Source organism: Somniosus microcephalus, chromosome 4 (genome assembly GCF_052327205.1).
Source record: "Somniosus microcephalus isolate GS21.2 chromosome 4, FLI_Smic_1.0, whole genome shotgun sequence".
In the NCBI taxonomy this organism is placed as follows: domain Eukaryota; kingdom Metazoa; phylum Chordata; class Chondrichthyes; order Squaliformes; family Somniosidae; genus Somniosus; species Somniosus microcephalus.
This window is the reverse complement of record NC_140990.1, coordinates 3331809-3355700: the sequence shown is the minus strand read 5'-3', so window position 1 is coordinate 3355700 and position 23892 is coordinate 3331809. Positions and strand designations below refer to the sequence as shown.

The 23892-nt window shown below is 50.3% G+C and overlaps 1 protein-coding gene across 1 annotated transcript in view; it reads left to right on the top strand.

Annotated features, from left to right (window-relative positions):
* The window catches only part of LOC147118182 (myosin-7-like), a 157938-nt gene that overhangs the window by 84557 nt on the left and 49489 nt on the right, over positions 1–23892 (top strand). Inside the window, 7 exon segments of the mRNA XM_085984285.1 lie at positions 2253–2508; positions 3768–4010; positions 9586–9762; positions 12052–12197; positions 16055–16145; positions 16888–17277; positions 22052–22178. Coding sequence (XP_085840411.1) covers positions 2253–2508; positions 3768–4010; positions 9586–9762; positions 12052–12197; positions 16055–16145; positions 16888–17277; positions 22052–22178 — 1430 coding nt within the window.

Genomic DNA, 23892 nt, shown 5'->3' with positions numbered 1-23892 from the left:
TACCCTGTCCCTGCCTTCTCCCCATACCCCTTGATCCCTTTAGCCTTAAGAAATATATCTAACTCCTTCTTGAATATATTTAATGAATTGGCCTCAACTGCCCTTTATGGTAGAGAATTCCACAGGTTCACCACTCTCTGGGTGAAGAAATTCCTCCTCATCTCAGTCCTAAATGGCTTACCCCTTATCCTTAGACTGTGACCCCTGGTTCTGGACTCCCCCACCATCGGGAACATCCTTCCTGCATCTAGTCTGTCTAGTCCTGTTAGAATTTTATAAGTTTCAATGAGATCCCCTCTCATTCTTCTAAACTCCAGCGAGTATAAGCCCAATCGACCCAATCTCTCCTCATACGTCATTCCTGCCATCCCAGGTATCAGCCTGGTGAATCTTCGCTGCACTCCTTCCATGGCAAGAACATCCTTCCTCAGATAAGGCGACCAAAACTGCACACAATACTCAAGGTGTGGTCTCACCAAGGCCCTGTACAACTGCAGCAAGACATCCTTGTTCCTGTACTCGAACCCTCTCGCTACGAAGGGCAACATACCATTTGCCTTCTTAACCGCCTGCTGCACCTGCATGCTTACCTTCAGCGACTGGTGCACAAGGACACCCAGGTCTCGTTGCACTTCCCCTTTTTCCCAATCTATTGCCGTTCAGATAATAATCTGCCTTCCTGTTTTTGACACCAAAGTGGATAACCTCGCATTTATCCACATTATATTGCATCTGCCATGCTTCTGCCCAATCTCCTAGTCCTGTTAGAATTTTATAAGTTTCAATGAGATCCCCTCTCATTCTTCTAAACTCCAGCGAGTACAAGCTCAATCGACCCAATCTCTCCTCATACCTCATTCCTGCCATCCCAGGTTTCAGTCTGTGATACCTGGGATCCTTTTGACCGTGCTCCTTTTGTCCCCCGCAGACTCCGATTATTTCCCAATGTTCTCCTCACCTTGCATCCTCCGTAACCATCCGCTCCTCCAAAAACTCCTGCTGACCCGTGTTTTAACTACCACCAAATTCCTGTTCGCCCATCATTCACTGTTGCTCGCTGACTGACAATGGCTCCCAGTCCGGCAACGTCTTGATGGTATAATTCTCCCTCCCCAATCCTGTTCAAATCACCTTCATGGCCTCCTCGCTTGCCCCTTCCCTCCCTCCCTCCCTATTTCTGTAACCTACCCCAGCCCCAAGGAACAAACTCTCTGCGATTTCCCCTTCCCATGCCCAACACACACAGATTCCTTGTTGGTCTTCTAGTGTGGTCTAACCAAGGGTTTATGGAGACCAGAACTGTGCACAGTGCTCCAAGTGTGGTCTAACCAAGGTATATGGAGACCAGAACTGTGCACAGTGCTCCAAGTGTGGTCTAACCAAGGTATATGGAGACCAGAACTGTGCACAGTGCTCCAAGTGTGGTCTAACCAAGGTATATGGAAACCAGAACTGTGCACAGTGCTCCAAGTGTGGTCTATCCAAGGTATATGGAGAGCAGAACTGTGCACAGTGCTCCAAGTGTGGTCTAACCAAGGTATATGGAGACCAGAACTGTGCACAGTGCTCCAAGTGTGGTCTAACCAAGGGTTTATGGAGACCAGAACTGTGCACAGTGCTCCAAGTGTGGTCTAACCAAGGTATATGGAGACCAGAACTGTGCACAGTGCTCCAAGTGTGGTCTAACCAAGGCATATGGAGACCAGGACTGTGCACAGTGCTCCAAGTGTGGTCTAATCAAGGTATATGGAGACCAGAACTGTGCACAGTGCCCCAAGTGTGGTCTAACCAAGGTATATGGAGACCAGAACTGTGAGAGAGGGGTTAGAGGGACCTCCCTCGATACAGTAGTGTGAGAGAGTTTCGTGGGACCTCCCCAGATACAGGAGTGTGAGAGAGAAGGGGTTAGATGGACCTCCCCAGATACATGAGTGTGAGATAGTAGGTTAGAGGGACCTCCCTAGATGCGGGAGCAAATTCAACTCGTGGTTGGACTTGGGCTTGAGCGAAGGTCTAGCGTCGGTGAGAGGTAGATGAAGGTTCTTGTAGTCACCTTGGTAATTGGACGTGGAACTGGGAGGTCCACCTGAGACTAGGTTTGCTAATGAGGTCGCTTCTTGTGCCCCAACCCAATTTTCTTCATCTAGAACACATCACCCCGCTCTCCAACGCGAATGGGACAAGAGCGGCAAGGAACAAACGGTTAACGCTTCTCTCTCTGATTCCCCCCTCTCACCCACCCCCACACACAGAGATGCGTTGCTGGTCATCCAGTGGAACATCCGGGCGTTCATGGGCGTCAAGAACTGGCCCTGGATGAAGCTCTACTTCAAGATCAAGCCCTTGCTGAAATCGGCCGAGTCGGAGAAAGAGATGGCCAACATGAAGGACGAGTTCCTCAAACTCAAGGAAGCCCTGGAGAAGTCCGAGGCCAGGCGGAAGGAGCTGGAGGAGAAGATGGTCTCGCTGCTGCAGGAGAAGAACGACCTGCACCTGCAGGTCCAGACGGTGAGTGGCACTTCGGGCTGCCCGCCTTGGGGACTTCTGTCTCCCAGGCAGGCTCGGCCGCTGGTCGTTGGGGACAGTGACGGTCCCGCCCCATGAGGGGACCTCCGCCCCACCCCCCACGCAAACCCGCGCGGATATTTACCACACGTTTAATCCCCACCCCATCAAAAATATCCACAAATCCCCAGAGATATTCACGCTGTTTTATTATCTATCTGCTTAGTCACTAATAGGGTTACCTCTCTCTCACTGTCTTTCTCTCTCTGTCTCTGTGTGTCTCTGTGTGTCTCTCTCTCTCTCTCTCTGTCTCTCCATCTCCGTCTCTCTCTGTCTCTCTATCTCTATCTCTTTCTCTCTCTGTCTCTCGGACTCTCTCTTTCTCTCTCCCTCTCTCTCTCCATCTCCTTCTCTCTCTGTCTCTCTCTGTCTCTTTCTGTGTCTCTCTCTCCATCTCCTTCTCTCTCCTTCTCTCTCTGTCTCTCTCTCTGTCTCTCTCTCTCTCTGTCTCTTTCTGTGTCTCTCTCTCCATCTCCTTCTCTCTCCTTCTCTCTCTGTCCCTGTCTTTCTCTCTGTCTCTCTGTCCCTGTGTCCCTCTCTCTATCTCCTCTCTCTGTCTCTGTGTCCCTCTCTCTATCTCCTCTCTCTGTCTCTGTGTCCCTCTCTCTATCTCCTCTCTCTGCCTCTGTGTCCCTCTCTCTATCTCCTCTCTCTGTCTCTCTCTGTCTCTCTCTCTGTGTCTCTCTCCATCTCTTTCTCTCTGTCTCCCTCTCGCTCTGTCTCTGTCTCTCTCTCTGTGCCTCTCTCTTTCTCTGTGTCTCTATTTCTCTCTCTCGCTCTGTGTCTCTCTGTGTCTCTCTCTCTCTCTCTGTCTCTCTCTCTCTGTCTCTCTCTCTCTGTCTCTCTCTCTGTCTCTCTCGCTCTGTCTCTCTCGCTCTGTCTCTCTGTCTCTGTCTCTCTCTCTCGGTCTCTCTTTCTCTGTGTCTCTCTCTTTCTCTGTGTCTCTCTCTTTCTCGCTCTGATGTGGGTCCATAAGTCAAGTCCAACTGATGTTGAAATGGCCATCTTTCATTTCTAATATTGTTGATGGAGCAGCCACTAAACCTGGTCAATGGGAGGCGGGGGGGGGGAGTGTCCACTTCCCTCCCCATGCCTCCCTCCCTCCCTCTCTCTGTTCTCCACAACGGCCAGACGAGCGCTAACCCAACACTTGTGTCTCCCCCACCTCCCGCCTTCCCATCCCCCCTCGTCCCCCCCAACAGGAGCAGGACAACTTGACCGACGCGGAGGAGCGGTGTGATCAACTGATCAAGAACAAGATCGGGCTGGAGGCCAAGGTCAAGGAGCTGACCGAGAGGCTGGACGACGAGGAGGAGATGAATGCCGAGCTGACCGCCAAGAAGAGGAAGCTGGAGGACGAGTGCTCGGAGCTGAAGAAGGACATCGACGATCTGGAGCTGACCCTGGCCAAGGTGGAGAAGGAGAAGCACGCCACTGAGAACAAGGTAAGAGGCTCCGTTGCATATCCGCTCGTTTGCATATGGCCACGGCGCTCGGAGTAACGAGGAAGACACTTCGGTGAACTCAACTCCGCAGCGCCACCTCCTGGCCAGGTCCTGCAACTGCAGCGTGACCATTTACATAGAGATTTTAACATTCGAAGAGTTTACATAGGAATTTTCAACGCTAAACGTTGATGATGAAAGAAAATGTGACCCAAACGTTGTGACGACAGTGTGTGATGCGGAGAAGGGAAGGGAGAGAGACACACGGTTAACTCAGCACCATCGCACCTGGCCAAGCCCTGCAATGACCAGCGTGACTGTTTACATAGAGATCTTCCATAGGCCGTTTCAATGTTAAATGCTGATGTTTACAAAAAAAAAGTGGCCTACAGATCGACCAGCTTGACAGGCAATTGCTTACAGAGAGGTTTTCCATTCGAATTATACAATGATACAGCACAGAAGGATTCCATTCAACCCATCTTGCCTCTGCCGGCTCTTTGGTAGTGCTGTCCAATTAATCCCACTCCCCCGCTCTTTCCCCACAGCCCTGCATAACTTTTCCCCTTCAAGTATTTCTCCAATTCCCCTTTGAAAGTTACTATTGAATCTGCTTCCACCGCCCTTTCAGGCAGCGCATTCCAGATCACAACAACCTGCTGCGTAAAATAAATTCTCCTCATCTCCCCCCTCTGGTTCCTTTGCCAATTATCTTAAATCTGTGTCCTCTGGTTACCGACCCTCCTACCACTGGAAACACTTTCTCCTTATTTACTCCATCAAAACCCTTCATGATTTTGAACATCTCTATTAAATCTCCCCTTAACCTTCTCTGCTCCAAGGAGAACAACCCCAGCTTCTCCAGTCTCTCCACATCACTGAAGTCCCTCATCCCTGGTACCATTCTGGTCAATCTCCCCTTAACCTTCTCTGCTCTAAGGAGAACAATCCCAGCTTCTCCAGTCTCTCCACATCACTGAAGTCCCTCATCCCTTGGTACCATTCTGGTCAATCTCCCCATAGAGTCATAGAGTTACACAGCACAGAAAGAGGCCCTTCAGCCCATCGTGTCCACGCCGGCCATCAAGCCCTGTCTATTCTAATCCCATTTTCCAGCACTTGGTCCATAGCCTTGTATGCTATGACGTTTCAAGTGCTCATCTAAATGCTTCTTGAATTTTGTGAGGGTTCCTGCCTCTACCACCCTTTCAGGCAGTGAGTTCCAGATTCCAACCACCCTCTGGGTGAAAAAGTTTTTCCTCATATCCCCTCTAAACCTCCTGCCCCTTACCTTGAAACTATGCCCCCTGGTTATTGACCCCTCTACTAAGGGGAAAAGTTCCTTTCTATCTACCCTATCTATGCCCCTCATAATTTTGTGCACCTCAATCAGGTCCCCCCTCAGCCTTCTCTGCTCTAAGGAAAACAACCCCAGCCTGTCCAGTCTCTCTTCATAGCTGAAGTGCTCCAGCCCAGGTAACATCCTGGTAAATCTTCTCTGCACCCTCTCCAATGCAATCACATCCTTGCTATAGTGTGGCGACCAGAACTGCACACAGTATTCCAGCTGTGGCCTAACTAGCGTTTTGTACAGCTCCATCATAACCTCCCTGCTCTTATATTCTATGCCTCGGCTAATGAAGGCAAGTATCCCATATGGCTTTTTAACCACCTTATCTACCTGTCCTGCTGCCTTCAGGGATCTATGTACATGCACACCAAGGTCTCTCTGATCCTCTGTCCTTCCTAAGGTCCTACCATTCATTGTGTATCCCCTTGCCTTGTTAGTCCTCCCAAAATGCATCACCTCACACTTTTCAGGGTTAAATTCCATTTGCCACCTTAACCGTCTCTGCTCTAAGGAGAACAACCCCAGCTTCTCCAGTCTCTGCACATCACTGAAGTCCCTCATCCCTCATTCTGGTCAATCTCCCCTTAACCTTCTCTGCTCTAAGGAGAACAACCCCAGCTTCTCCAGTCTCTCCACATAACTGAAGTCCCTCATCCCTGGTACCATTCTGGTCAATCTCCCCTTAACCTTCTCTGCTCTAAGGAGAACAACCCCAGCTTCTCCAGTCTCTCCACGTAACTGAAGTCCCTCATCCCTGGTACCATTCTGGTCAATCTCCCTTTAACCTTCTCTGCTCCAAGGAGAACAACCCCAGCTTCTCCAGTCTCTCCACATAACTGAAGTCCCTCATCCCTGGTACCATTCTGGTCAATCTCCCCTTAACCTTCTCTGCTCGAAGGAGAACAACCCCAGCTTCTCCAGTCTCTGCACATCACTGAAGTCCCTCATCCCTCATTCTGGTCAATCTCCCCTTAACCTTCTCTGCTCTAAGGAGAACAACCCCAGCTTCTCCAGTCTCTCCACATAACTGAAGCCCCTCATCCCTGGTACCATTCTGGTCAATCTCCCCTTAACCTTCTCTGCTCTAAGGGGAACAATCCCAGCTTCTCCAGTCTCTCCACATCACTGAAGTCCCTCATCCCTCATTCTGGTCAATCTCCCCTTAACCTTCTCTGCTCTAAGGAGAACAACCCCAGCTTCTCCAGTCTCTCCACATAACTGAAGCCCCTCATCCCTGGTACCATTCTGGTCAATCTCCCCTTAACCTTCTCTGCTCTAAGGAGAACAACCCCAGCTTCTCCAGTCTCGCCACGTAACTGAAGTCCCTCATCCCTGGTACCACTCTGGTCAATCTCCCCTTAACCTTCTCTGCTCTAAGGAGTACAATCCCAGCTTCTCCAGTCTCGCCACATAACTGTAATCCCTCATCCCTGGTACCATTCTGGTCAATCTCCCCTTAACCTTCTCTGCTCTAAGGGGAACAACCCCAGCTTCTCCAGTCTCTCCACATAACTGAAGTCCCTCATCCCTGGTACCATTCTGGTCAATCGCCCCGTAACCTTCTCTGCTCTAAGGAGAACAATCCCAGCTTCTCTAAGTCTCTGCACATAACTGAAGCCCCTCATCCCTGGTACCATTCTGGTCAATCGCCCCGTAACCTTCTCTGCTCCAAGGAGAACAGCCCCAGCTTCTCCAGTCTCTCCATGTAACTGAAGTCCCTCATCCCTGGTACCATTCTGGTCAATCTCCCCTTAACCTTCTCTGCTCTAAGGAGAACAATCCCAGCTTCTCCAGTCTCTCCACATAACTGTAATCCCTCATCCCTGGTACCATTCTGGTCAATCTCCCCTTAACCTTCTCTGCTCTAAGGAGAACAACCCCAGCTTCTCCAGTCTCTCCACATAACTGAAGACCCTCATCCCTGGTACCATTCTGGTCAATCTCCCCTTAACCTTCTCTGCTCTAAGGAGAACAACCCCAGCTTCTCCAGTCTCTCCACATCACTGAAGTCCCTCATCCCTGGTACCATTCTGGTCAATCTCCCCTTAACCTTCTCTGCTCTAAGGAGAACAATCCCAGCTTCTCCAGTCTCTCCACATCACTGAAGTCCCTCATCCCCAGTACCATTCTGGTCAATCTCCCCTTTACCTTCTCTGCTCTAAGGAGAACAACCCCAGCTTCTCCAGTCTCTCCACATAACTGAAGCCCCTCATCCCTGGTACCATTCTGGTCAATCGCCCCGTAACCTTCTCTGCTCTAAGGAGAACAGCCCCAGCTTCTCCAGTCTCTCCACGTAACTGAAGTCCCTCATCCCTGGTACCATTCTGGTCAATCTCCCCTTAACCTTCTCTGCTCTAAGGGGAACAACCCCAGCTTCTCCAGTCTCTCCACGTAACTGAAGTCCCTCATCCCTGTTACCATTCTGGTCAATCTCCCCTTAACCTTCTCTGCTCCAAGGAGAACAACCCCAGCTTCTCCAGTCTCTCCACTTAACTGAAGTCCCTCATCACTGGTACCATTCTGGTCAATCTCCCCTTAACCTTCTCTGCTCTAAGGAGAACAACCCCAGCTTCTCCAGTCTCTCCACGTAACTGAAGTCCCTCATCCCTGGTACCATTCTAGTAAATCTCCTCTCACACTTTCTTTAAGGCCTTGAAGGCCCTTCTGAAAGTGCCGTGGCCCAAAATTGGACACAATATTCCAGCTGGGGCCCTAACCCAGTGTGTTATATAAAGGTTCATAGAATCATAGAATGGTTACAGCACGGAAGGAGGCCATTCGGCCTGTCGAGCCCGTGCCAGCTCTCTGCAAGAGCCCCTCAGCCAGTCTCACTCCCCCGCCCTTTCCCCGTAGCCCTGCAAATTTCTTTCCTTCAGGTACTTATCCAATTCCCTATTGAAAGCCATGATTGAATCTGCCTCCACCACCCTCTCAGGCAGTGAATTCCAGATCCTCACCACTCGCTGAGCAAAAAAGTTTTTCCTCATGTCGCCTTTGGTTCTTCTGCCAATCACCTTAAATCTGTGTCCTCTGGTTCTCGACCCTTCCGCCAATGGGAACAGTTTCTCTCTATCTACTCTGTCCAGACCCCTCATGATTTTGAACACCTCTATCAAATCTCCTCTCAATCTTCTCTGCTCCCAAGGAGAAGAACCCCAGCTTCTCCAGTCTCTCCACATAACTGATGTCCCTCATCCCTGGAATCGTTCTCGTAAATCTTTTCTGCACCCTCTCTAAGGCCTTCACATGCTTCTTAAAGTGCGGTGCCCAGAATTGGACACAATACTGCAGGCTGAATGGCCTCCTCCTGTTCCTATGTAACAGGCTCGAGGGGCTGAATGGCCTCCTCCTGTTCCTGTGTAACAGGCTCGAGGGGCTGAATGGACTCCTCCTGTTTCTGTGTAACAGACTCGAGGGGCTGAATGGCCTCCTCCTGTTCCTGTGTAAACAGGCTCGAGGGGCTGAATGGCCTCCTCCTGTTCCTGTGTAACGGGCTCTGGGGGGCTGAATGGCCTCTTCCTGTTTCTGTGTAAATGGGGCTGAGCGGCCTCCTCCTGTTCCTGTGCAACAGGCTTGAGAGGCTGAATGGTCTCCACCTGTTCCTGTGCAACAGGCTCCAGGGGCTGAATGGCCTCCTCCTGTTCCTGTATAAACAGGCTCGAGGGGCTGAATGGCCTCCTCCTTTTCCTGTGTAACAGGCTCGAGGGGCTGAATGGCCTCCTCCTTTTCCTGTGCAACAGGCTCGAGGGGCTGAATGGGCCTCCTCCTGTTCCTGTGTAAACAGGCTCGGGGGGCTGAATGGCCTCCACCTGTTCCTGTGTAACAGGCTCGAGGGGCTGAATGGCCTCCTCCTTTTCCTGTGCAACAGGCTCGAGGGGCTGAATGGGCTCCTCCTGTTCCTGTGTAACAGGCTCGAGGGGTTGAATGGGCTCCTCCTGTTCCTGTGCAACAGGCTCGAGGGGTTGAATGGGCTCCTCCTGTTCCTGTGCAACAGGCTCGAGGGGCTGAATGGGCCTCCTCCTGTTCCTGTGTAAACAGGCTCGGGGGGCTGAATGGCCTCCTCCTGTTCCTGTGTAAAGAGGCTCGAGGGGTTGAATGGGCTCCTCCTCTTCCTGTGACCTTCACCCCCAGCCAGCACGGATAGGTGGGATTACAGGATTAACCCTTCGGTTTGTTCCGTGCGGCTGCCATTTGATTCCAGGTATCTTCTGAAATCTTCAACAGGTGAAGAACCTGACGGAGGAGCTGGCCGGTTTGGAGGAGATCATCGCCAGGCTGACCAAGGAGAAGAAAGCCTTGCAGGAAGCTCACCAGCAGACCCTGGATGACCTTCAAGGAGAAGAGGACAAGGTCAACAGCTTGACCAAGGCCAAGGCCAAACTGGAGCAGCAAGTGGACGATGTAAGTATCTCCACACACCCTGGTGACTGAACACCCCCCACACCCAGAGCGGGAAAGCTGTGCGAAATGTTGGGGCTCTAATTCCAAACCTTAACCCTTAACCTTTAACCCTAACCCTAAACCCTGAACCCTTAACCCATAATCCTAACCCTGACCCTAAACCCCAACCCCTAACCCTTAATCTTAACCCTAACCCTAACCCTTAACCGTAAACCTTAACCCTAACCCCTAACCCTAAACTCTATCCCTTAACCCTAACCCTTAACCCCAATCCCTAACCCTAACCCTTAATCATAGCCCGTAATCTTAGCCCTTAAATCAAATCAAATCAAATCAACTTTTATTGTCATTGTTAGTGCACAAGTGCAGTACAACGAAATGTAGGCTTGCGGCTCCCGAGAGTGTACATTTAGATTAAGACATTTAAACATTCAACATTCATTTGGCTTGTAATACATTAACATAAACATAACCCTAATAAAGTGCATTGACAGATGTGCAGGCTTTAGTGTTTATTTGTGGAGTTCAGTAGGATGACAGCCCTGGGAAAGAAGCTGTTCCTAAATCTGGTCGTACGGGTGCGAATGCATCTGTAGCGTCTCCCAGATGGCAGGAGGGCGAACAGACTGTGGCTGGAGTGGGTAGGATCTTTGATGATGGACCGTGACCTCCGTAAACAGCGTTTCTGGTATATGTGCTCTATGGTCGGTAGCCGGGTGCCGGTAATGCGTTGGGCAGTTTTGACTACCCGCTGCAGGGCTTTCCGGTAACCCTAACCCCTAACCCTAAACCTTAACCTTAACCCTAACCCCTAACCCTTAACCCTATCCCCTAACCCCTAGAGTCCAGTATATAAAAGATGTAATAGCAGAGCACTTGGAAAACATTGACAGGATCGGACAAAGTCAACATGGATTTACAAAAGGTAAATCATGCTTGACTAATCTACTAGAATTTTTTGAGGATGTAACTGGCAGAATAGATAAGGGAGAAGCAGTGGATGTGGTGTATTTGGACTTTCAGAAGGCTTTCGATAAGGTCCCGCATAAGAGATTGGCGTGTAAAGTTAAAGCACATGGGATTCGGGATAAGGTACTGACTTGGATAGAGAACTGGTTGGCAGACAGGAAGCAAAGAGTTGGAATAAATGTCTCTTTTTCCGAGTGGCAGGCAGTGACTAGTGGGGTACCGTAGGGATCGGTGCTAGGACCCCAGCTATTCACAATATATATTAATGATCTAGACGAGGGAACTAGATGTAATATCTCCAAGTTTGCAGACAACACAAAGCTGGGTGGGCGTGTGTGCTGTGAGGAGGATGCCGAGAAACTCCAGTATGATTTGGACAGGTTGGGTGATTGGGCAGATGCAATATAATGTGGATAAATGTGAGGTTATCCACTTTGGTGGCAAAAACAGGAAGACATTATTATCTGAACGGCAATAGATTGGGAAAAGGGGAAGTGCAACGAGACCTGGGCGTCCTTGTGCACCAGTCGCTGAAGGTAAGCGTGCAGGTGCAGCAGTCGGTTAAGAAGGCAAATGGTATGTTGGCCTTCATAGTGAGAGGGTTTGAGTACAGGAACAAGGATGTCTTGCTACAGTTGTACAGGGCCTTGGTGAGACCGCACCTTGAGCATTGTGTGCAGTTTTGGTCGCCTTATCTGAGGAAGGATGTTCTTGCCATGGAGGGAGTGCAGCGAAGTTTCACCAGACTGATACCTGGGATGGCAGGAATGACGTATGAAGAGAGATTGGGTCGATTGGGCTTATACTCGCTGGAGTTTAGAAGAATGAGAGGGGATCTCATTGAAACTTATAAAATTCTAACAGGACTAGACAGACTAGATGTAGGAAGGATGTTCCTGATGGCGGGGGAGTCCAGAACCAGGGGTCACAGTCTAAGGATAAGGGGTAGGCCATTTAGGACTGAGATGAGGAGGAATTTCTTCACCCAGAGAGTGGTGAACCTGTGGAATTCTCTACCACAGAAGGCAGTTGAGGCCAATTCATTAAATATATTCAAGAAGGAGTTGAATATATTTCTTAAGGCTAAAGGGATCAAGAGATATGGGGAGAAGGCAGGGACAGGGTACTGAATTTGGATGATCAGCCATGATCTCATTGAATGGCGGAGCAGGCTCGAGGGGCCGAATGGCCTACTCTTGCTCCTATCTTCTATGTTTCTATGAACCCCAACCCTAAACCCCAACCTAAGGTACGAGCTAAGATTGGGGGACTGCGCGCTCTCTCTCTACCTTGTAACCTCCTTCGTCTGCCCCGTTACAGCTGGAGGGCTCCCTGGAGCAGGAGAAGAAAGTGCGGATGGACCTGGAGCGCGTCAAGAGGAAACTCGAGGGGGATCTCAAACTCACCCAGGAGAACGTCATGGACTTGGAGAACGGCAAGCAGCAGGTGGAAGAAAAGCTGAAGAAGTAAGTTCTGAGCTTCCCCTTCCCCCCCCCTCCCCCTCCCCCTTCCTCCCTTCCCCCTCCCCCTTCCTCCTCCCACCGCCCCCTTCCCCCCACCCCCCCCACCGCTCAGGGGCGAGGTCACCCGCACTCGCTGCTTAATGGTGGCCCAGTCCGCTCGACCTCGCCAAGTATTATTCTGCTGCTAAGATCATCCCTTTAAGGCCAGAAATTCTAAATAGGGTCATTCAGAGTCTGATCACTGTGAATGAGGGACGTTTATAGGTTGGCAGGTGCTTGTAAATTTCGACCTCCAAACTCGAATAAGCTTTCTCTCTCTCGGTCTCTCTCTCGCTCTCTCTCTCTCTGACTCTGTCTCTCTCTCTCTCTGACTCTCTCTCTCTCATTCTGTCTCTCTCTCGCTCTCTCTCTCTGTCTCTCTCTCTCTGTCTCTCTCTGTCTCTCCCTCTCGCTCTCTCTCTCTGTCTCTCTCTCTGACTCTGTCTCTCTGTCTCTCCCTTTCATAGAGTCATAGAGTCATAGAGTTTTACAGCACAGAAAGAGGCCCTTCGGCCCATCGTGTCTGCGCCGCCCATCCATCCCTGTCCAGTCTAATCCCATTTTCCAGCATTTGGTCCATAGCCTTGTATGCAATTGCATTTCAAGTGCTCATCCAAATGCTTCTTGAATGTTGTGAGGGTTCCTGCCTCTACCACCCTTTCAGGCATTGAGTTCCACATTCCAACCACCCTCTGGGTGAAAAAGTTCCTCCTCAAATCCCCTCTAAATCTCCTGCCCCTTACCCTGAATCTATGCCCCCTTGTTATTGACCCCCCCACTAAGGGGAAAAGTTCCTCTTTATCTACCCTATCTGTGCCCCTCATCATTTTGTACACCTCAATCAGGTCCCCCCTCAGCCTTCTCTGCTCCAAGGAAAACAACCCCAGCCTGTCCAGCCTCTCTTCATAGCTGAGGCACTCCATCCCAGGTAACATCCTGGTGAATCTTCTCTGCACCCTCTCCAAAGCAATCACATCCTTCCTATAGTGAGGCGACCAGAACTGCACACAGTACTCCAGCTGTGGCCTCACCAGCGTTTTGTACAGCTCCATCATAACCTCCCTGCTCTTATATTCTATGCCTCGGCTAATGAAGGCAAGTATCCCATATGCCTTTTTAACCACCTTATCTACCTGCTCCGCTGCCTTCAGGGATCTATGTACATGTACACCAAGGTCCCTCTGACCCTCTGTACTTCCTAGGGTCCTACCACTCATTGTGTATTCCCTTGCCTTATTTGTCCGTCCAAAATGCATCACCTCGCACTTTTCAGGGTTAAATTCCATTTGCCACTTTTCCGCCCATCTGACCAACCCGTTTATATCGTCCTGTAGCCGGAGGCTTTCCTCCTCGCAATTTACCACCCCACCAATTTTCGTGTCATCTGCGAACTTACTGATCATACCTTTTACATTCTCATCCAAATCATCTATGTAGATCACAAACAACAAGGGACCCAGCACCGATCCCTGAGGTACCCCACTGGACACAGGCTTCCAGTCACAAAAGCAACCTTCAACCATCACCCTCTGCCTCCTGCCACTCAGCCAGTTTAGGATCCAACGCGCCAAGGCACCCTGGATCCCATGGGCTCTTACCTTCTTAACCAGTCTCCTATGCGGGACTTTGTCAAAAGCTTTACTGAAGTCCATGTAAACCACATCCACAGCATTTGCCTCATCCACCCCACTAGTCACCCCCTTGAAAAATTCAATCAGATTTGTCAGACATGATTTACCCTTGACAAAGCCATGCTGACTATCTCCGATTAATTCTTGCCTCTCCAAGTGGAGATTAATTTTGTCCCTCAGAATTTTTTCCAATAATTTCCCCACCACAGATGTTAGACTCACTGGCCTGTAATTCCCTGGTTTATCCCTGCTACCCTTCTTGAATAATGGTACTATGTTAGCTGTTCTCCAGTCCTCTGGTACATCCCCTGTGGCCAGAGAGGTTCTGAAAATTAGTGTCAGAGCCCCTGCAATCTCCTCCTTTGCCTCCCACAGCAGCCTGGGATACATCTCGTCCGGGCCTGGGGATTTATCCACTTTTTGGCCTGCTAAAACCGCTAGCACCTCCTCCCTCTCGATGCTAATATGTTCAAGTATGTCACAGTCCCCTTGCCCGATTTCTATGTCTGCATCGTCTTTCTCCATAGTGAACACAGATGCAAAAAATTCATTTAAAACCACGCCGACATCCTCTGGCTCTACACACAGATTGCCACTTTGGTCCCTAATGGGCCCTACCCTTTCCCTGGTTATCCTCTTGCCCTTAATATACTTATAAAACATCTTAGGATTTTCCTTTATTTTGCTCGCCAGTGTTATTTCATGGCCCCTCCTCACCCTCCTAATTTCTTTTTTAAGTATGCCCCTGCACTTTTTATACTCCTCTAGGGCTTCCTCCGTCTTTAGTCTTTTGTAACTGCCAAAAGCCCCCCTTTTATTTCTAATGCATTTTTGTATATCCCTTGTCATCCAAGGTTCCCTTTGCTTGTTGGTCCCACCCTTGACCTTTACAGGAACATGTTGGCGTTGTACTCTCTCAATTTCCCTTCTGAAAGTCTCCCACTGTTTTGATGTGGATTTTCCTATAAGCAGCTGCTCCCAGTCCACTTTGGCCAGATCCTGCCTTATCATATTAAAATCGGCCTTCCCCCAATTTAGAACTCTTATTTCCGGGCCGTCTTTGTCTTTTTCCATGACCACCTTAAATCTCACCGAATTATGGTCACTGTCGCCAAAATGCTCCCCTACTGACACTTCCACCACTTGCCCGGCTACATTCCCCAGAATTAGGTCCAGTACCGCCCCCTCTCTTGTAGGACTTTCTACATGTTGGCTCAAAAAGCTCTCCTGGATGCACTTTAAGAATTCTGCACCCTCTAAGCCTTTCCCTCTCTGTCTCTCTCTCTCTCTCTGACTCTGTCTCTCTGTCTCTCCCTCTCACTCTCTCTCTCGCTCTCTCTCTCTGTCTCTCGCTCTCTCTCTCTGGCTCTCTCTCTCACTCTCTCTCTCTCTGTCTCTCTCTCGCTCTGTCTCTCTGTCTTCTCTGTCTCGCTTTATCCCTCTCACTCTTTGTCTGTCTGTCTGTCTCTCTCTCTCTCTCTGTCTCTCTCTCTCTCTCTCTGTCTCTCTCTCTCTGTCTGTCTCTCTCTGTCTCTCTGTCTCTCTCTCTGTCTCTCTCTCTCTGTCTCTCTGACACTCTCTCTCTCTGTCTCTCTCTCTGTCTCTCTCTCACTCTGTCTCTCTCTCGCTCTGTCTCTGTCTCTCTGTCTCTCTCTCTCCTCTCTCTCTCTCTGTCTCTCTCTCTCTCTCTCTCTGACACTCTCTCTCTCTCTCTGTCTCTCTGTCTCTCTCTCACTCTGTCTCTCTCTCGCTCTGTCTCTGTCTCTCTGTCTCTCTCTGTCTCTCTCTCTCCTCTCTCTCTCTCTGTCTCTCTCTCTCTGACACTCTCTCTGTCTCTCACTCTCTCTCTGACACTCTCTCTGCCTCTCGCTCTCTCTCTCTCTCTCTGTCTCTCTCTCTCTCTGTCTCTCTCTCTCTCTGTGTCTCTCTCTCTCTCTGTCTCTCTCTCTGTTTTTTCATGCTTTTGTTCTCATTTGAAGTGTGATGCTCGAAGGGTGATTGGCTCGTAATTCCTTTAGACACACCCGCGGATCTCTGGATGGAACGGGACTGAGGGGGTGATGGGCCGAATCGCGAGTGGGACTGAGGGGCGGGCTCTTCCTTACTGTCCCGGGCTGACACTTCCTCTGCTTAAGAACCGGCGGTTCCCCCATCCGATTCAGACTCTTCGATTTTTCCTTTGCCCTTCAGGAAGGAGTTTGAAGTCAGTCACCTGAGCAGCAGGATTGAGGATGAGCAAGCCTTGGGTATTCAACTACAGAAGAAACTCAAAGAACTTCAGGTGAGTTACCGGTCATGTTTTAATCTGTCTCTCTGTCTCTCTCCCTGTCTCTCTCTCTCTGTCCCTCTCTCTCGCTCTCTGTCTCTCTCTCTCTCCCTCTCTCTCTCTCTCTCTCTCCCTCTCTCTCTCTATCGCTCTCTCTCTCTCCCTCTCTCTCTGTCTCTCGCTGTCTCGCTCTCTGTCTCTCGCTGTGTCTCTCTCTCTGTCTCTCCCTCTCTCTCTCTCTCTGTCTCTCTCTCACTCTCCCTCTGTCTCTCTCTCTCTCTGTCTGTCTCTCTCTCTCTCTGTCTCTCTCACTCTCCCTCTGTCTGTCTCTCTCTCTCTCTCTCTGTCTCTCTCTCTCTCTGTCTCTCTCTCTCTGTCTCTCTCTCTCTCTGTCTCTCTCTCTCTCTGTGTCTCTCTCACTCTCCCTCTGTCTCTCTCTCTCTCTCTCTGTCTCTCTCTCTGTCTCTGTCTCTCTCTCTCTCTCTGTCTCTCTCTCTGTTTCTCTCTCGCTGTCTCTCTCTCACTCTCTGTCTCTCTCTCTCTGTTTCTCGCACTCTCTCTGTCTCTTTCTCTCTTTCTGTTTCTCTCACTCTCACTCTGTCTGTCACTCTCTCTTTCTCTCTCACTTGCTCTCTGTATCTCCATCTCTCCATCTCTTTCTCTTCTGTCTCTCTCTCTTTCTCTGTCACTCTCTCTCTTTGTTTCTCTCTCTCTGTGTCTCTCGGTCACTCTCTCTCTTGGTCACTCTCTCTCTCAGGCGCGGATCGAGGAGCTGGAGGAGGAGCTGGAGGCCGAGCGGGCAGTCCGGGCTAAGATTGAGAAGCAGCGCTCGGACCTGTCCCGTGAGCTGGAGGAGATCAGCGAGCGGCTGGAGGAGGCCGGCGGGGCCACCTCCGCCCAGGTGGAGATGAACAAGAAGCGGGAGGCGGAGTTCCTGAAGCTGCGCCGCGACTTTGAGGAGGCCACGCTCCAGCACGAGGCCACCTCGGCCGCCCTACGCAAGAAGCACTCGGACTCGACGGCAGAGCTGGGCGAGCAGATCGACAACCTGCAGCGGGTCAAGCAGAAGCTGGAGAAGGAGAAGAGCGAGTTCAAACTGGAGCTGGATGACGTGGCCTCCAACATGGAGCAGGTCGTCAAGGCTAAGGTAGGGTCACCTAGAAACTAATTGTAAAATCCTCGGGTCACCTGGAGACTAATTGTAAAATCCTAGGGTCACCTGGAGACTAATTGTAAAATCCTAGGGTCACCTAGAGACTAATTGTAAAATCCTAGGGTCACTGGGAGACTAATTGTAAAATCCTAGGGTCAGCTAGAGACTAATTGTAAAATCCTAGGCTCACCTGGAGACTAATTGTAAAATCCTAGGGTCACCTGGAGACTAATTGTAAAATCCTAGGGTCACCTAGAGACTAATTGTAAAATCCTAGGGTCAGCTAGAGACTAATTGTAAAAGGTAAAATTCTGGGGTCACCTCGCGTCTAATGGTAAATAATAAAATCCTAGGGCCACCTAGAGACTAATTGTAAAATCCTAGGGTCACCTAGAGACTAATTGTAAAATCCTAGCGTCACCGAGAGACTAATTGTAAACTGGGCAATGTTAGAGTCACTTAAAGACCAATTGTAAATAGGAAAATCTTAGGGGCATTTAGAGATTTATTATAAACAGGTACTAACTTCAGCCTCTACTGAGTTAGAAAATGTCACCCAGTGCCCAGTGTCTGCCGCACACACCGAGCAGGAAGTGCCCAGGTACCGACCCCTGGTCAATGTTAAGTTGGCTGATCCAGGTGGGGGGTGGGTGGATGGGCGGTGGATGGGGTGCAGTTGGGGGTGGGCTACAATTGAACCTCTGGAGACCCCATGATATGGGGGAGGGAGGAAAAACCAGCCAGGGTTTCCTGGACCTGATCACTGCTCTGTGTAGGGCTCAGTGCCACACCGGGGTGTGAGAGCAGCTAGCTGACAAACAAAACTTGACTCCAAGCCAGTTTGGGAGGTGCTGCCGAAGAAGCCTTGGTGAGTTGCTGCAGTGCATCTTGTCGATGTCTTAGAGGAGGAGAGAGTGGTAGAGAGGCGGAGAGGTTTAGGGTGGGAATTCCAGAGCTTAGGGCCCAGGCAGCTGAAGGCACGGCCGCCAACGGTGGAGCGACGGAAATCGGGGGGATGCTCAAGAGGCCAGAATTGGAGGAGCGCAGAGATCTCGGCGGGATTTAGGGGCTGGAAGAGCTTACAGAGATAGAGAGGGGGGCGAGGGCCATGGAGGGATTTGAACAGGGAGGCATTGCCGGACTGGGAGCCGAAGGTAGCATAATGGTTATGTTACTGGACTAGTAATCCAGAGGCCTGAACTAATGACCTGGAGACGTGAGATCAAAATCCCACCACGGCAGCTGTGGAATTTAAATTCGGTTAATTCAATAAATCTGTCATAAAAAGCTAGCATCAGTAATGGTGACCATGAAACTATTGGATTGTTGTAAAAACCCATCTGGTTCACTAATGTCCTTTAGGGAAGGAAATCTACTGTCCTTACCCGGTCTGGCCGATATGTGACTCCAGACCCACAGCAATGTGGCTGACTCTTATATCACTCTGTTTTATCAAAAACTGCTAAGTCAGCATTGTTTTTTTTAATTCATTGATGGGATGTGGGCGTCGCTGGCTAGGCCTGCATTTAGTGCCCATCCCTAATTGCCCTTGAGAAGATGGTGGTGAGCCGCCTTCTTGAACCGCTGCAGGCCATATGGTGTAGGTACACCCACAATGCTGTTAGGAAGGGAGTTCCAGGATTTTGGCCCAGCGACAGTGAAGGAACGGCGATACAGGTCCAAGTCAGGATGGTGTGTGGCTTGGAGGGGAACTTGTAGGTGGTGATGTTCCCATGCGTCTGCTGCCCTTGTCCTTCTAAGTGGTAGAGGTCGCGGGTTTGGAAGGTGCTGTTGAAGGAGCTTTGGCGAGTTGCTGCAGTGCATCTTGTAGATGGTACACACTGCAGCCACAGTGCGCCGGTGGTGGAGGGAGTGAATGTTGAAGGTGGTGGATGGAGTGCCAATCAAGCGGGCTGCTTTATCCTGAATGGTGTCGAGCTTCTTGAGTGTTGTTGGAGCTGCACTCATCCAGGCAAGTGGAGAGTATTCCATCACACTCCTGACTTGTGCCTTGTAGATGGTGGAAAGGCTTTGGGGAGTCAAGAGGTGAGACACTTGCCGCAGAATTCCCAGCCTCTGGCCTGCTCTTGTAGCCACAGTATTTATATGGCTGGTCCAGTTCAGTTTCTGATCAATGGTAACCCCCAGGATGTTGATAGTGGGGGATTCAGCGATGGTAATGCCATTGAATGTCAAGGGGAGATGGTTAGAGTCTCGCTTGTTGGAGATGGTCATTGCCTGGCACGTGTGTGGTGCGAATGTTACTTGCCACTTGTCAGCCCAAGTCTGAATGTTGTCCAGGTCTTGCTGCATATGGACACGGACTGCGTCAGTATCTGACGAGTCTCGAATGGTGCTGAACAGTGTGCAATCATCAGCACTTTCACCACACGGACTGCAGCGGTTCAAGAAGGCGGCTTGCCACCACCTTCTCGAGGGTAATTCGGGATGGCCAATAAATGATGGCCTTGCTAGCGACGCCCACATCCCACGGACGAATAAATAGAAAGAAAGCCGGTCAGCGAGCACAGGCGGTCACGGGTGAACGGGACTCGGTGCGAGTTAGGACACGGGGCGAGCAGGAGTTTGGGATGAGCGGATGGTTACGGAGGGTGGAAGGTGAGCGGAACATTGGGAACAGCCGGAGTCTGGAGGCGATGAAAGATGGGGGGGGGGGGGCCTGCAGGGATGAAGGGTTCAGTGGCAGGTGAGCTGAGGCAGGGGTGGAGACGGGCGGTGCGGCGGAGGGGCGAGAAGTAGGCGGTCTTAGAGTGGCGTTCCCCCACTCCCCGCTTGTGGTGAGATATCGGAGGGCAACCGGGATCTCAGAAGGAGGGGAGCGGGAAAACAAGGTAGGAAACTGGAGAGAATGGACACAAGGAACAATGCCAAGGAGGAGAAGAAATATACCTTTTGGTAGATTACCCCAGAAAATCAGACGTGGCTTCCTCACTGGGGCCTTGGTGAGACCACACCTGGAGTATTGTGTACAGTTTTGGTCTCCTTATCTAAGGAAGGATCTACTTGTCATAGAGGGAGTGCAACGAAGGTTCACCAGACTGGTTCCTGGGATGGGGGGAAAGCAGGGACAGGGTACTGAATTTGGATGATCAGCCATGATCGCATTAAATGACGGAACAGACTCGAGGGGCCGAATGGCCTACTCCTGCTCCTATCTTCTATGTCTATGTGTTTCCTAGGATGGGGGGATTGTCCTATGAGGACAGATTGAGTAGACTAGGCCTATATTCTCTAGAGTTTAGAAGAATGAGAGGTGATCTCATTGAAACGTACAACATTCTTACAGGGCTTGACAGGGGAGATGCAGGGAGGATGTTCCCCCTGGCTGGGGAGTCTAGAACCAGGGGTCACAGTCTCAGAATAAGGGGTCGGCCATTTAGGACAGAGACGAGGAGGAATGTCTTCACTCAGAGGGTGGTGAATCTTTGGAATTCTCTGCCCCAGAGGGCTGCGGAGGCTCCGTCATAATCATAATCAACTTTTATCGTCATTGTTAGTGCACAAGTGCAGTACAACGAAATGTAGGCTTGCGGCTCCCGAGAGTGTACATTTAGATTAAGACATTTAAACATTCAACATTCATTTGGCTTGTAATACATTAACATCAACATAATAAAGTGCATTGGCAGATGTGCAGGCTTTAGTGTTTATTTGTGGAGTTCAGTAAGATGACAGCCCTGGGAAAGAAGCTGTTCCTAAATCTGGTCGTTCGGGTGCGAATGCATCTGTAGCGTCTCCCAGATGGCAGGAGGGCGAACAGGCTGTGGCTGGGGTGGGTAGGGTCATAGAGTCATAGAGTTTTACAGCACAGAAAGAGGCCCTTCGGCCCATCGTGTCTGCGCCGTCCATCAATCCCTGTCCAGTCTAATCCCATTTTCCAGCATTTGGTCCATAGCCTTGTATGCAGTGGCATTTCAAGTGCTCATCCAAATGCTTCTTGAATGTTGTGAGGGTTCCTGCCTCTACCACCCTTTCAGGCAGTGAGTTCCAGATTCCAACCACCCTCTGGGTGAAGAAGTTCCTCCTCAAATCCCCTCTAAATCTCCTGCCTCTTACCCTGAATCTATGCCCCCTTGTTATTGACCCCCTACTAAGGGGAAAAGTTCCTCTTTATCTACCCTATCTATGCCCCTCATCATTTTGTACACCTCAATCAGGTCCCCCCTCAGCCTACTTTGCTCCAAGGAAAACAACCCCAGCCTGTTTAGCCTTTCTTCATAGCTGAGGCGCTCCATCCCAGGTAACATCCTGGTGAATCTTCTCTGCACCCTCTCCAATGCAATCACATCCTTCCTATAGTGAGGCGACCAGAACTGCACACAGTACTCCAGCTGTGGCCTCACCAGCGTTTTGTACAGCTCCATCATAACCTCCCTGCTCTTATATTCTATGCCTCGGTCTTTGATGATGGTCAGTGACCTCCGCAAACAGCATTTCTGGTAGATGTTCTCTATGGTAGAAGTAAAGGGAATTAAGGGTTACGGGGAGCGGGCAGGAATTTGGACATGAGTCTAGGTTCGGATCGGTCATGGCCCTGTGGGTAGCGGAGCGGGCCCAGGGGCCGTGTAGCCTGATCCTGCTCCTATTTCGTGTGTCTAATTCTGTTAGATTCAGGAGATGGTTCTGTGATAGTGGATTGGCGGTTAGGATCAGATCAGCCATGATCTCATTGAATGGCGGAGCAGGCTCGAGGGGCCGATTGGCCTACTCCTGCTCCTATTTCTGATGTTCTTATGTTCTATTGCAGATCAATCTGGAGAAGATGTGTCGGACACTGGAGGATCAAATGAATGAGTACAGAACAAAGGCCGAGGAAGGTCAGAGGGCAATCAATGACTTTGCTTCGAGCAAGGCAAAACTCCAGACGGAGAATGGTGAGGAGACAACCGCAACAACAATTCGCATTCATATAGCGCCTTTAGCGTCGTAAAACATCCCAAGGCGCTTCACGGGAGCGATTGTCAAACAAACTTTGACACCGAGCCACATAAGGAGATATTCGGACAGGTGCACAAAAGCTGGGTCAAAGAGGTCGGTTTTAAGGAGCGTCTTAAAATGGGAGAGAGAGAGAGAGGCGGAGATGGTTTTGGGAGGGAATTCCAGAGCTCGGGGCCCAGGCGGCTGAAGGCACGGCCGCCAATGGTGGAGCGATGGTGACGTAATAAAACTCACTAAATCAAATCAAATCAACTTTTATTGTCATGGTTAGCGCACAAGTGCAGTACAACGAAATGTAAGCTTGCGGCTCCCGAGAGTGTACATTTAGATTAAGACATTTAAACATTTAACATACATTTGGCTTGTAATACATTAACATAAACATAACCATAATAAAGTGCATTGACAGATGTGCAGGCTTCAGAGTTTATTTGTGGAGTTCAGTAGGACGACAGCCCTGGGAAAGAAGCTGTTCCTAAATCTGGTCGTACGGGTGCGAATGCACCTGTAGCGTCTCCCAGATGGCAGGAGGGCGAACAGACTGTGGCTGGGGTGGGTAGGGTCTTTGATGATGGACCGTGACCTCCGTAGACAGCGTTTCTGGTATATGTGCTCTATGGTCGGTAGCCGGGTGCCGGTAATGCGTTGGGCAGTTTTGACTACCCGCTGCAGGGCTTTCCGGTCATAGTAGCTACAGCTGCCATACCATACTGTGATACAGTTCGTCAGGATGCTCTCTATTGTGCAGCGGTAAAAGTTAGAGAGGATCTGGGGTGACAGGTTACATCCCTTCAGCCTCCTTAGGAAATATAGGCGCTGCTGGGCCTTCTTCACCAGAGAGGAGGTGTTGAGGGACCAGGAGAGGTCTTCCGTGATGTGGACTCCGAGGAACTTAAAGCTGTCCACCCTTTCCACCACAGCCCCATTGATGTGGATGGGGGTGTGACTTCCGCCTTTAGACTTCCTGAAGTCCACAATGATTTCCTTGGTTTGCTTTATGTTAAGGGCCAGGTTGTTATCGGCGCACCACTTCACGAGATGCTGGACCTCCTCCCTGTAGGCTGACTCATCGTTGTCCGTGCTGGCCGACAAAGAGCTATCCAGCCTAATCCCACTTTCCAGCTCTTTGTCCGTAGCCCTGTAGATTACGGCACTTCAAGTGCACATCCAAGTACTTTTTAAATGTGATGAGGGTTCCTGCCTCGACCACCCTTTCAGGCAGTGAGTTCCAGACCCCCACCACCATCTGGGTGAAGAAAGTTCTCCTCAACTCCCCTCTAATCCTCCCCCCAATTACTTTAAATCTATGCCCCCTGGTTATTGACCCCTCTGCTAAGGGAAATAGGTCCTTCCTATCCACTCTATCCAGGCCCCTCATAATTTTATACACCTCAATCAAGTCTCCACTCAGCCTCCTCCGTTCCAAAGAAAACAACCCCAGCCTTTCCAATCTTTCCTCGTAGCTAAAATTCCCCAGCCCGGGCAAGATCCTCGTAAATCTCCTCTGCACCCTCTCTAGTGCAATCACATCCTTCCTGTAATGTGGTGACCAGAACTGCACACAGTGCTCTAGCTGAGGCCTAACTAGTGTTTTATACAGTTCGAGCATAAACCTCCTTGCTCTTGTATTCCATGCCTCAGCTAATAAAG